At 37.1% G+C, this 12991-nt stretch overlaps 1 protein-coding gene across 2 annotated transcripts in view; it reads left to right on the forward strand.

Moving 5' to 3' along the window:
- Nucleotides 1-12991, forward strand: part of HIBCH (3-hydroxyisobutyryl-CoA hydrolase) — a 103034-nt gene that overhangs the window by 58898 nt on the left and 31145 nt on the right. For both annotated transcript variants that reach the window (XM_021672015.2, XM_064373237.1), the window contains exons 7-8: nt 3432-3510; nt 10644-10789. In XM_021672015.2, the coding sequence (XP_021527690.2) occupies nt 3432-3510; nt 10644-10789 (225 nt within the window). The remainder of the gene's footprint in view (nt 1-3431; nt 3511-10643; nt 10790-12991) is intronic.

Below are 12991 nucleotides of genomic sequence, written 5' to 3' on the forward strand. Positions count from 1 at the left end.
AGAAAAAACTCTAATCCTTCATTAGAGGTCAAGATAGCAGCTACTTGAAGGATGGAGGGTGTAGTGACAGACAGGGTGCATAAAGCAATTTCTGATGGTTTTTATCTGGGTTTTAGTTACATAGGTGTGTTCATTTGGATAATTCGTTGAAACTATATGCCTACTGTATTTGTTACTGTTTATGTACCTTTAAGTGGATATTATACGTCAAGAAAGTTAGAAAAAGCCTGTGTGGCTTACTGGAGAGAAAGTAGGGAATGGTAGACCATAAAATCAGGGAGGTAGAAAGGGACCAGATCATCAGCCATGTTAATATTTTAGTGTGATGGGAAGTCACTGGAGACTTCTGGGCAGGAGAATCATGTGATATGTTTTACATTTTTAATAAGTGTGCTTTGGTATGGAGATGATAGATTGTGGCAAGAATAGAAGCAAGAGACAACAGCCCAGGCAAGAGTGGATAAAGGCTTCAAGTAGGGTTGGAATGATGTAGATGGTGAAAAGTGGCCCAGTCCAGATTATGTTTTGAAATTAGAGCTGTCAGAATAGTTCATAGATTACATTGTTGGGGAGGAAGGAAAGACAGTTAACGCTGAGATATTTGGCCTGAGCAGCTGGGTGAATTGTGGTGCTATTTACTGAGGTGAAGACAGAGAGGAGAATACTTAAGGAGAAATCAAGAGATTTACTTTTGATGTGTGAAGGTTGAGATACTTTAAAATTAGACATTCAAAATGAGATGTTAAATAGCTGAGTAGAGAAATTAGGGATGGGGAAATAATTTATTGGTGTTTTAGGTGGTGCTTAAAATCCTAGGTCTGGAAGAGATCTCCTAGGGAATGAATGTAGGCAGGGCAGAATACATTGGAGTAGAGTAAAGTGGAATGAAAGGATGGCATCTAATTATTGTGGCAAGAGTGAAAGGGTGGCATCTAATTATTGTGACAAATCAACACTTTGATATCAGGGAGAAGTGAAAGAGCAACTAATTAATTAGATTTTAAAGCAGGAATGTATGGTGTCTCAAAGCCCAGTAAAGCCTTTCATAAAGTAGGAATGAGCAACTCTATCAGATATTACTGAGATAGTTAGTTAGTATTCAGTTAGGTGAAAAATGAGATTTGACTACTGAGTTTGATAGGTTTTGGGGAGAGTAGGAATTGGAATAAAGTATTACATTTGGAGAATGTATCTGTATAAAAATTAGCTAATACAATAAAACTTGAAGACTCTGGAGACTTTTTAGTTTAGCAAAGGAGTATCAGCTAAGATTAAGGGTCAAATGGAAGACAAAATTTCAGACATTAAGAGGTACTTCTTACAAGTAACCTATAATACATTCTTTGATGCAAGATAGAAATATTAGTTATGAATCTGCTGTCAGGGTTTTACACCTCATTTGACATGGTTCGGTGTATTCTTAATATCTTCAAGTGAAGATTTCCAGCCTTCATCTTTATTGAAAGGCTTTAAAATTGGTTCTTAATTATACTTATGTCAGTGGTCTCTTATTCTGTTTTTCATTAATAACTTTTTACTCAAAACTTGATGTCTTCTCTTTCATTCACTATTAACAGCCAATGCTGAAACAAAATATACTATGTAACATAAGATAAAGAATGGAATCAGTGAATCAATTACCATGTATGGATCTGTAGCATCTATGTGAAGTAATATGAGCTTCTAAGTTTCTTTTTCCATAGAGTTCAGGAGGTAGAGAGGGCCCTCTGTAGAGAATTTGGTCTGTTAGGTGGTTGTTTTGTAAAGGAATGAGGATTCCAGAAGATGTGATGGGAATGGCTAGTCAGGGACAGCAGTGTTAGGAGGTTGTGTTGGGAGGGAAAGCACAGAACAGTATTGCATTGAATATATACTGGGGGTGAAAGGCTTGTGTTGTGTGATGCTGATGACAGGATCTAGGTCTGGTTCTAACTAAAAATGTGGTGAAGAGACTTTAATTGGAAAGAACAGAGACTCCCTCAAACAGATTCACAAAAGAGAATGGGGCAGTTATTAGACAACTTCAGGGACCAAATGGGAATCCAAAGACAAAAGCCGCAGCATAGTTTATCTTCCTGAAAATTGGGCTGCAGGTGTGGGCTTCAGGCAAATTCGTGTGTTTATTTTTCTATCTCTGAATCTTTTTATATATTTGTTTTGTCTTCCATCTTGTACAGACTGCAGCATTCTCAGGGTTTTTTTCTCTCTCTACTGCATATAATTTCAGCTTTTATTTGGCTATCATGCCATCTTTAGCTCCAATGTCAGATGACCTTTAAGCTTCACTGCCTGTGATCGACTGACAGCTGTGCACTGTGTTTTAGTTTAAGTACCTAAGAGTAAGGAACCTTGTCTAATTCACCACTGTGCCTTTACTTCTCAGGCCTCTGAATTCTGGTTAATCTCCATTGGCTGCCCTTGGGTCCATTGCCCATCCCTAGTTCAGCCCCTCCTGGGGAAAAGAAAAAAAGTTGCTAGGCAGAGCAGATTCCCTTAGAGAAAAAACAGTGATTGAGCAGGCAGTGGCCTTCTCTAGTATGTCTTCCTTACTTTAGAAGTTTTATGATTGGCTGGGTGAGATGGCTCACGCCTGTAATCCCAACAATTTGGAAGGCTGAGGTGCCCACTTTGGGGATCACCGGAAGTCAGGAGTTCGAGACCAACTGGGCCAACATGGTGAAACCTATCTCTACTAAAAATACAAAAATTAGCCGGGCACGGTGGTGGGTGCCTGTAATTCCAACTACTCAAGAGGCTGAGGCAGGAGAATAGCTTGAACCTGGGAGGTAGAGGTTGCTGTGAGCCGAGATTGTGCCACTGCACTCCAGCTTGGGTGACAGAGTGAGACTCCATCTCCAAAAATAAGTTTTATGATTAATTGAAATTGTAAAAGCTTAAAATTTTGGAGGAATGGCACAAAGCTTGCATGGCTAGTGGGATGAGTGCGGGAAGAGTGATGGGAGATAAAGGCAAAGAGGTAGTCTAGGCCAGGTGATGTAGAGCCTTGCAGGTCATGGAATAGAGTGTGAATTTTATATATGTATAGTTGTATATATTCTTAAATATATATCAGATAAATATACACATTTGTTCAAATATGAGAAATACACAGGGAAAAAATCTGTAGGTTACTTAACAAATTGATAATAGCTATGTGTCTCTGTGGAGAAAGAGAATGACCAGACTAGGATGGGAGTGTGGTCAGACTTTACCTTTGTGTGTAAATGTTTAATAAAAGAGAATATAGTCGTGTGATGTTTGTGGAATTGAAAGTTAATTGAAGGTGATGGGGACAACCTATCTCCTGAAGCAGGTTCCTGTGGAGTATAAAGATAATTTACTTGCTTTGTAATATTTGTGAGTGTGTGAATTTGTTTTTAACAATATGTTTAATCCCCCACCCCACCTTTTTTGCCTTTTTTTTCCCCTAGGGAGTTGGTCTTTCAGTCCATGGGCAATTTCGAGTGGCTACAGAAAAGTGTGTTTTTGCCATGCCAGAAACAGCAATAGGTAAACAACCAAATTTTTTTTTTTAATTACTTTTAGCATCATCCTTTTTTGATACATTTCAGAGTTTACTGTTGTTGAAGGAATTGATGGAATCTTGTGTGAGATACTATAGTGAAAAGATTTTTAAAAAATTAAATAGATACTTAGAAGTCTCTATTAGCTCAATGGTATCTGAAAACACAGAATATTAAAGGAGACATTAACACAGTATAAATAAAAGATGAACACTGTAGGTAAAAGATCATTAAGGTAATATATTTTTGCCTTTAGATCTATGCAGTTTTGAGTTGTGATCAAAACTATCATGACAGTTTTCAGTTAATTTTTGTATATGGTGAGGGATATGGATCATCAGTATAAGTCAAAGTTTATTTTGTATATGAAAGTACAATCACTCCAGTAACTAACTGTTGAAAGGGTATTGTTTTGCCACTGAATTGCCTGTGTAGCTTTGTTATAGTTGTCTATAAATGTTGATCATGGTGCCAACACCATGTTGTCTTGGTTACTGTTGCTAAATTTATAGTAAGTCTTAAAATCAGGTAGTGATAATATTCCACCTTTGTTTTTTGTATCCCACCAAATTGCTTTGGCTATATAGGTTCTTTATATTTCCATATGTATTTTAGAGTCACTTGTCAATTTCAACAAAAAAGCCTGCAGATGGAGTTAGGGAGAATTGACATCTTTACACTATCTAGTCTTTTTAGACCTGTGAGTAAGATATATTTCTCCATCTATGTAAGTGGTCTTTAATTTCTCTCAGCATGGATTTATAGTTTTCAGTTTATAGGTCTTTTGTCAGATTTATTCATAAAAGTATTTCATATTGATGATGGTTTTGAAAAAACTTTCAGTTCTAATTGTTGGTTACTAGGCTATAGAAATACCTTTGATTTTTTTTTATTTACCTTTATCAGATCAGTTAGGCAAGAGAAACAAATAAAAGGCATCCAAACAGGAAAAACAGAGGTGAAACTGTCAGTGCTGATGACATGCTGTCTTGTTTCTGATCTTAAATGAAAAATATATCTCTTAACATCAAAATGTGTGTATGTATATATATCTATATCTATATACATATATATAGATATATATATAGAGAGAGAGAGAGAAAACTCTAACAGCTCCAGCAAAAAACTGTTTGAATAAATAAATACAGTAAAGCTGTAGGATATAAAACTAACACATAAAAACAATAGCATTTCTATACACTAACAATAAACTATTTGAAAAATAAACAATTTCATTTATAAAAGTATCAAAAGAGATAAAATACTTAGAAATAAATTTAACCAAGGAGGTAAAATCTGTATGGCAAAACCCCATCTCTACAAAAATAACAAAATGTAGCTGGGTGTGGTGGTGTGCACCTGTGGTCCCAACTACTCAGGAGGCAGAGGTTAGAGGATGGCTTGAGCCTGGGAAGCAGAAGCTGCAGTGAGCTGAGATCACACCACTGTACTCAAGCCTGGGCAATACAGCCAAACCATGTCACTAAAAAAACAAAAAAAGTAGAAATTCGTAGATTTCTGAGAAAACAATTGGAGTGAAGAGGCAACTCATTCTAATCTCTGCTCATTACCTAGTTCTCAAGTCAGTTCTACATTTTCAGGTGTCTTGATAGCAATGACCTACCTCTCTGGTACCAATTTTCTGTATTAGTCCGTTCTCACGTTGCTGTAAAGAACTACCTGAGACTGGGCAATTTATAAAGAAAAGAAGTTTAATTGGCTCACAGTTCCACAGGCTGTACAGGAAGCATGACTGGGGAGGCCTCAGGAAACTTACACTCATGGTGGAAGATGAAGGGGAAGCAAGTGTATCTTCATATGGCCAGTGGGAGACAGAAATGGGAAGTGCTATGCACTTTAAAACAACCAGATGAGAACAAGGGGGAAATTTGTCCCTCTCACCCAGTCACCCCCCACACCAGGACCCTTATCCAACACTGGGGATTACAATTCAACGTGAGATTTGAGTGGGGACACAGAGCCAAACCATATCAGGGCCTTTCAAGGAATTTGTTAATTTATTGGCATAAAGTTGTTTATAATTGCTTTTTTTTGTGTATCTCCTGAAGTTCACACGGTGGAAACTTAATTCCCAACTCAGTGTTGCGAATTGGAACCTGTAATAGGTGAGTGAGTTATGAGGGCTCTGCCCTCATGAATGGATCAGTGCCATTATCTTGGAAATGGGTTAGTTATTGCAGGTTGGTTCCTGATACAAGGATGACTTCAGCCCCCTTTCCTCTTGCTCTCTTATCCTGTCTCACTCTTGCCTTTTGCCATGGGTTGATGCAGCAAGAACGCCCTCATGTGATGTTGGCACCTTGATATTGGACTTCTTAGCCTCCAGAACTGTGAAAAATAATTTTTTTCTAAATTACCCCAGTTTGTGGTATTCTGTCATAACAACACAAAATGGACTAAGACAATTATATCCCCTTATTGTCTTTTTAGTATCTGTAGACTCTGTAGTGATTTCTGGCTCTCTTATTCTTGATATTGGTCATTGTGTCTTCTCTTTTTTTTCCTTATCGATCTAATTAGAGGTTTATTCTATTGATCTTAAAAAAACAGATTTTTGTTTTCATTTATTTTCTGTTTTGCTGATTTCTGCTCCAGTAGTTATTCCTCCTTTTCTCTGCTTATTTTAGATTTTGTTTGCTCTTCTTTGTCTCATTTCCTCAGGTGAAACCTGAGTTCATTTGTGTGAGATGTGGGTATGGAATTTGATTCTACTCTGTTTTTTAATTTCAGTAATTTAAAGATGTTACTACACTGTCTTCTCATTTACATTGTTTCCTACTAAATGTCTCCTCTCATCCTTATTTTTGTTCCTCTGTGTCTTTTTATTTTCTCTGGCTGCTCTTAAGATTTTTCTCTTGATCACATGTTTCAAACCATTTGATTATGATGTGCTTCAGTGGTCTTCCTATTTCTAATGCTTGTGGTGGTTGAGCTATTTAGGTTTATAATTTCTGTCAAATTTGGAAAAATTTTTGCCATTATTTCTACAAATATTTTTCTTTCACCCATTCCCTTTTCAGGAATTCTAGTTATACTTCTATAAGGGTCACTTATGTTTCATTCATTTAAATTTTTTTTTCTCTCTTTCATTTTAGATAGTTTCTGTTCCTCTGTCTTTATTAATCTTTTCTTCTACAAGATCTAATCTGCCCTTAATCTCATTCAGGTATCTTTAAGCTTATACATTCATTTCAGTTTTCATCTTTGGAAGTATGATTTGGTTCTTCTTTTAAAAAGGGAAATCTTCTTTGTCTTGATTTTAACTTGTTGAACACATAGGTTATGTTTATGGTAACTGTGTTAATGTTGTTGTCTGCTAGTTCTTACATTTATGTTCTTTTTTTAAATCACCTCATTATGGTTACGATTTTCCTGTATCTTTAGATAGCTGGTAATTTATTATTGAATTTTAGATATTGTAAACTTTACTTTATTAGGTGCTAGATATTTTTGTGTTCTTTTAAATATTTTTGAGATTTATTCTGAGATTAATTTAAATTCCTGGGAAACATCTTAATATTTTCAAGCATTATAAGATTATTTATTTTCTTGCAGGATTGGAGCAGTGCTCTAACTGGGGCTAATTATTTCCCATTACTGGGACAAGATCTTACTTTGTATTCTGCACAGTGCCCCATGACATCAATCATGAGTTTTTCTAGTCCAGTTGGTGGGGAACATGATGTTTTCAGTCCTGCGTGGGTTCCCAGTACTGTTCTCTATAATCATTTTCTGTGGTTCTTTCCTTAATCTCATGTGGTGATACAGTTAGGCATTGTGTTCTCACCCAAATCTCATCTTGAATTGTAATCCCCATGTGTCCAGGGAGAGATCTGGTAGGAAGTGATTGGTTCATGGGCAGTTTCTCCCATGCTTTTCTCATGATAATGAGTTCTTATGAGATCTGATGGTTTTATAAGGGGCTCTTCACTTCGCTCCTCACTCTTTTCTCTCCTGCTGCCTTGTGAGAAGGTCCAAGCTTGCTTTGCCTTCTGCCATGATAGTAAGTTTCCTGAGGCCTCCTAAGCCATGTGGAACTGTGAGTCAATTAAACCTCTTTCCTGTATAAATTACCCAGCCTCTGGCAGTGTGAAAACTTGACTAATGATGTAGTTTCTTTACATACACACACATGCGCACAAGCACACACACACACACCCACACATATTGTCCATTCCTAAGCTAAGTACTTAAAAGAGGCAACTTGCAGATCTCCAGAGCTTTCTATCTGCAGCTCTACCTGCTCTGGTACTCTGTTCTGGGAATTCTAGCTGTCTTGGTTTTCTTGGACTCTTAGCTTCATCTTCTCAAATGAGGGACTGTGCTGGGCATGAAGCTGGAGCTGTTCTAGGGTTTACTTTGCTTGTTTTCTGATACTCAGAGACCACTTTTCTTTATTTCTTGATGTTCAGTGTGTTGAAAATATGATTGATCCATACAATGTGTCTGTTTTTATAGTTGTTTCATGTAGGAGGATAAGTCTGGTTCCCGTTACACTATCTTGTCCAAAGTGTAAGTCTCCCAGATGGCTACTTTAAATTGGATGATGAAAGATGCTCTCAGAGGAGTTGTCCTTTAAGCTGAGATTTGAATGACAAAAAAGTGTCAGCTACATTAAGAACTGAGAGCAGAATATTGTGGCATAGAAAAAAGTTAGTTCAAGACCCTTAGATAAGAAGGAACTTGGGCTGTTCAAGGAACCAAATGGAGGTATCTGTGTCTGGATTAAGGGCAGGAGTGATGTAACATGTTCTGGAAAGGGTACATGGGGGCCTCTGGTGAAGAGTTAAGACTTAAACCTAAATATGGGAAGTTGTGAAAGAGTGTAAAGCAGGAAATGGCATAATATAGTTTGTATTTATATTTTAATACCATGATTCTGGCTGCTTTGAGGATAATGGATTGTAGGGGTAGCAGAGTAGAAGCAGTGAGATTGCATAAGAGGTTATTACATTACTTGGTGGCTTAAACAGCAGAATTTTTTTTTTCTCACTGTTCTGAAGACTGAAAGGCTGAAATCAAGGTGTCAGCAGATGGTTCTCTTGAGCCCTCTGACGGCTGTCTTCTTGCTCTGTCCTCAGACGGCCTTTTCTCTGTTCATATGCATCCCTGGTGTCCCTTCCTTCTCTTATAAGGACACCAATCCTGTTGGATTAAGACCCTGCCCTTATGACCCCACTTAACCTTAATTACCTCTTCAAAGACCCTGTCCAAATACAGTTACATCAAGAGTTAGGGCATCAACATAGGACTTTTTGGAAGGACACAGTGCAGTCCATAGCAGGGAGTAATCAGCATATAGATGCTATCTAAAGCCACAGGCCTTAAGGAAAATCTGTATGTAGGAAAGAGGAGGTACCCTAATATGGAGCTTAGGCATGGTGAGAAAGAGGTCAAGCAGAGGAGGTGGTGCCAGCAAGGGAGACTGGAAAGCAGAATTGGGGAAAGGGGAAAAAAAAAGAGAGAATGTGGCACCCTGGAAGAAAAGAATGTGTTGTCTGGATGGAGGGTTTTTTCCACTTGGGCAGCATGCTTCTGAGGCTCTGGAGCAGGAAAGAGTGTAGAGTGTTGAGGAACTAAAAGAAGACCAGAATGGCTGGAGTACAGAGAGTGAGTACTAAGGAATGTAGCGGAAAAAGTGGTCAGGGGCCTTGAAGACTTTGATAAAGGTGTTTGTTTTAATCCAGGAGAAATAGGCAGCCATGGGAGGGTTTTAAGCAGTAGAATGCAAGACTCTGGTATGGATTTGTGTTTTAAAAAGATCAGTTTGGCCATTGTGTGGAGAACAGTTTAGAGGGGAAATCAATGGATGTGGTTACTGTTGGGGATTAAGGGGCTGGTACGAGATGGTGTCGAGACTGGATGGTTGCACCCTTTACTAAGGTAGATGATACTGGAGGAAGATTGTGGGAATGGCGTGGGGAGGTTATGAGTTTACTTGAGACCTAGCTAGTTTGAAGTACTAAGAGATATTTTGGGTTATGGGAGCCTGCTGCTTTTTCTTTTAAGTCTAGAACCTTTTTGTAAAGTAGAACTGGAGAGAATTTCAGTGCTTGTGTTTTTATCCCAACATAATTAAATGAAACTTTAGAACAGATACATAAATTATAAAATTAGAGGGTCACCGTTGTTTAAGATCTTAAACACCCAAAGGAGTATGGTGGTAATTAATTGTATATATGCTATTTTCAGTTGTTAACAGTAAAGAGAGAATTTTTAAATACTGATGGTTAAGGAAAGGCTAAATGCAAATGATTTTATTAGGTATAAAATTTTTCATTTAGTGGGACTCGTGGTTATTGCATCAATAGTTAAATATCTTGAATATTAGATAATTGACCAAGTTTGGGAAATGATTTAAATGGTAATAATTTTTCTATAATAGACCATAGGTTATGTATTTTCTTCCTGTGCTCATTTGGAAATAAAGTTTTTGAAGTTTTTACCTATTTTGGAGATTCTTCCAAAGTAAGTCAGTGATAAGAAAATTTAGGTAGCATTGTCCAGGCTCAGTGGCTCATGCCTGTAATCCTAGCACTTTGGGAGGCTGAGGTGGGAGGATCATGAGGTCAGGAGATCGAGACCATCCTGGCCAACATGGTGAAACCCTGTCTCTACTAAAATATAAAAAATTAGCCAGATGTGGTGGTATGTGTCTGCAGTCCCAGCACCCAGGAGGCTGAGGCAGGGGAATCGCTTGAACTCAGGAGGCAGAGGTTGCAGTAAGCCAAGATCACACCACTGCACTCCAGCCTGGGAACAGTGACACTTCGTCTCAAAAAAAAAAAAAAAAAAAGAAAATTTAGGTAACATTATTAGGTACTTCTAATGTACAAAACATTGTGTCATCAAATACTTTACTGTATTCTATAGAAATGAGACATGAAAGTTTTGAAAAATACCCAAGTTAACACAGTTTATAGAAAGTCTTTTGTGATACTGATTGCTCTGCACAGTATTTAGTTTAATAATATTTGTACTGTAGATTCAAGCTCCAGAGAGAAATGATTGTGTGATTGTGTGATCTACAGCAAAGAGGTTATATTTGTCTTTTTCATTTGAATCACCATTGTCTCTTTTTGTTACATTTAATTACAGGACTGTTCCCTGATGTGGGCGGAGGTTATTTCTTGCCAAGACTTCAAGGAAAACTTGGTTATTTCCTGGCATTAACAGGATTCAGACTAAAAGGAAGAGATGTGTACAAAACAGGAATTGCTACACACTTTGTAGATTCTGAAAAGGTACTTTTTTTGGATGTTTGCATTTTTTAATGTTGGAATAACAACACAAAATAGTGTGTGGGAAAGTACAGTGGGTAATTGAGATCCACAGACTTTTGGTGGAATCATGGTGTGAGTCCTGGACCTATTAGCTTATAGCTGTGTTACCTTGGAAAAATTGCATAAGCGCTCTACTTCTGTTTCCTCATATGCAAACTGGAGATAATGATACCTGGATTCAGAGCTAGAACCTTCAGTGAGTATTTTTAAATGAACAATTAGAATCTGTTAAAAAAAAAAAAAAGTCATGCCTACCTTAAGAAAGTCTAATATGTACAAATTAAATTTATTTATAAAAAGATAGGCTTTTATTTTATGAGGACATTTTGAAGGCTTATTTTGGTTATGAATTTCCCTAGTACATTGAAAATAATTGCATTTGACTTTTTAAAAACATATCTGTTACAAGGAACACATGTTATCTTTGCTTTTTTTTTTTTTTTTTTTTAAAAACTAGTATGGCCAATTTCTCAGCACAGGATAATTTAGTGGCAAAGAGTATATAGATAGTCTGAGTTTAAATCTTAACTGGAATTTAGCCTCTTTTGCCTCACCGCTTCCCCATATGCAGAATGGAGATGACACTATTACAATAATAGTTGAAACTCCTTGTGTTACATGTGACAGAAGACCCAATTCAAGGTAGTTTTGCCCCAGATTACCCAGCAAGAGACTTAGGATGTATTTGCTTCACCTGGCTTAGTTCATTCTGACTAGACTGGCTTATCTCATTCTTGAACCATATGGGTAGGTAGAATGTACCAACTGGCTTATCTAAGTAATGCACGCTCTATTCTTGGATCTGTGGGGTAAAGTCAGCTTCCTAGGAAGCACATGGTCATCAGATAAATATCTGGTCTTAAGGGAAGGGTGTTTTTGTATAGAGGAAGGAAAGCTATAAAAATTAAATTAGAAAATATTATGTTACATGCTTAGCCCAGTAACTGACATATAGTAAACACTCAATATCTTACTATTATTAATATTTATAATGCAGTTTTATATTTTTAGAGGTGACCAGATTTTTCATTGAGAGTCTCTTTTATATTACAGAGGATGGTCCGTTTTATCCTCATATCTATAACTTTCTTCAGTTTTGGATAATGATACCAGAGATTATATTGACAGTTGGCCTAGAATGTGAGTCCCCCTAAGGACTTTTTACAAATGATGATGATTTAGTGTCACACATACTCTTTGGCCATTGAAGTAGAACAGCTGGATAGCATTAAAACGTACTATTTGGTCACTAATAGAATTCTCTTCACAAACTTTATAAATTGGCTGTGGAAATTTTTATGTCGATGAACTTTGGTCTCATTTCTCACACTGTTACAGATTATGTAAAATGTATGAAGTATGCAGAATTGAAGGTTGTCTCTGTACACTGTTATGAGGGTTTTCTGTCATGTTTGGCTGAAGATTCAGATCTTTCTCTGTGTTGTGGGTATCCTCTGTCACGTTGAGCAGGCAGCTGTCTCTTGCTTCCCTTGAGCTATAACAGGAAGCAAACATGGGCATGCGATTATCCTGTCTGGAAGGGACACCCTTGATTACAGTGGAATTTAGTTTAGTATAAGAGAGAGACCTGATGTATAACCTGTTTCTTTCTTTGTCAGTGTATTCAGTACTAATATCTGCAGTGAGTAGATGCATTCTCAGGGCCTGTAGAGGATACAAAAAGGAGGACTATACTTTGGGGGTGGGATTAGAAGTGGGTAAAAAGATAAATAACCATTTTTCTCATCTGGCAGAGTTGTAAAGTGTGGTAAGTGTAAAGATAGTACAGAGAAAATACTCAAAGAATTCAAAGGAGGAAGAGCTTACCTGTAAGAAAGGACTAGAAGCTTTTTTGTAAAGGTTGCAGTACAGCTGGCCTTAAGGTGAATATATCAGGAAAAGATATTGTCAGGTAAAGGAAACATTTAATGAAACCACAGGGGCAAGAAACCATTAACTATATTTTGGGAACAGTAAAAAGTCTTATTTGGCTCAAGGTAGGATAGATTAAGTGAGGGATTAGATGGAGAAATAAGTGAAGCTATATTACAGTGTTGTGTATTGACTATGGTAGCCACTAATCATTTGTGGCAATTTTTGTTAAAATTAATTAAAAATAAAATTTATAATGTAGGTCTTTGGTTGCAAGTGCTCAATAGACTA

Source organism: Aotus nancymaae, unplaced genomic scaffold (assembly GCF_030222135.1).
Source record: "Aotus nancymaae isolate 86718 unplaced genomic scaffold, 86718_ANA_hifiasm-v0.15.2.pri h1tg000008l, whole genome shotgun sequence".
NCBI classification, from domain to species: domain Eukaryota; kingdom Metazoa; phylum Chordata; class Mammalia; order Primates; family Aotidae; genus Aotus; species Aotus nancymaae.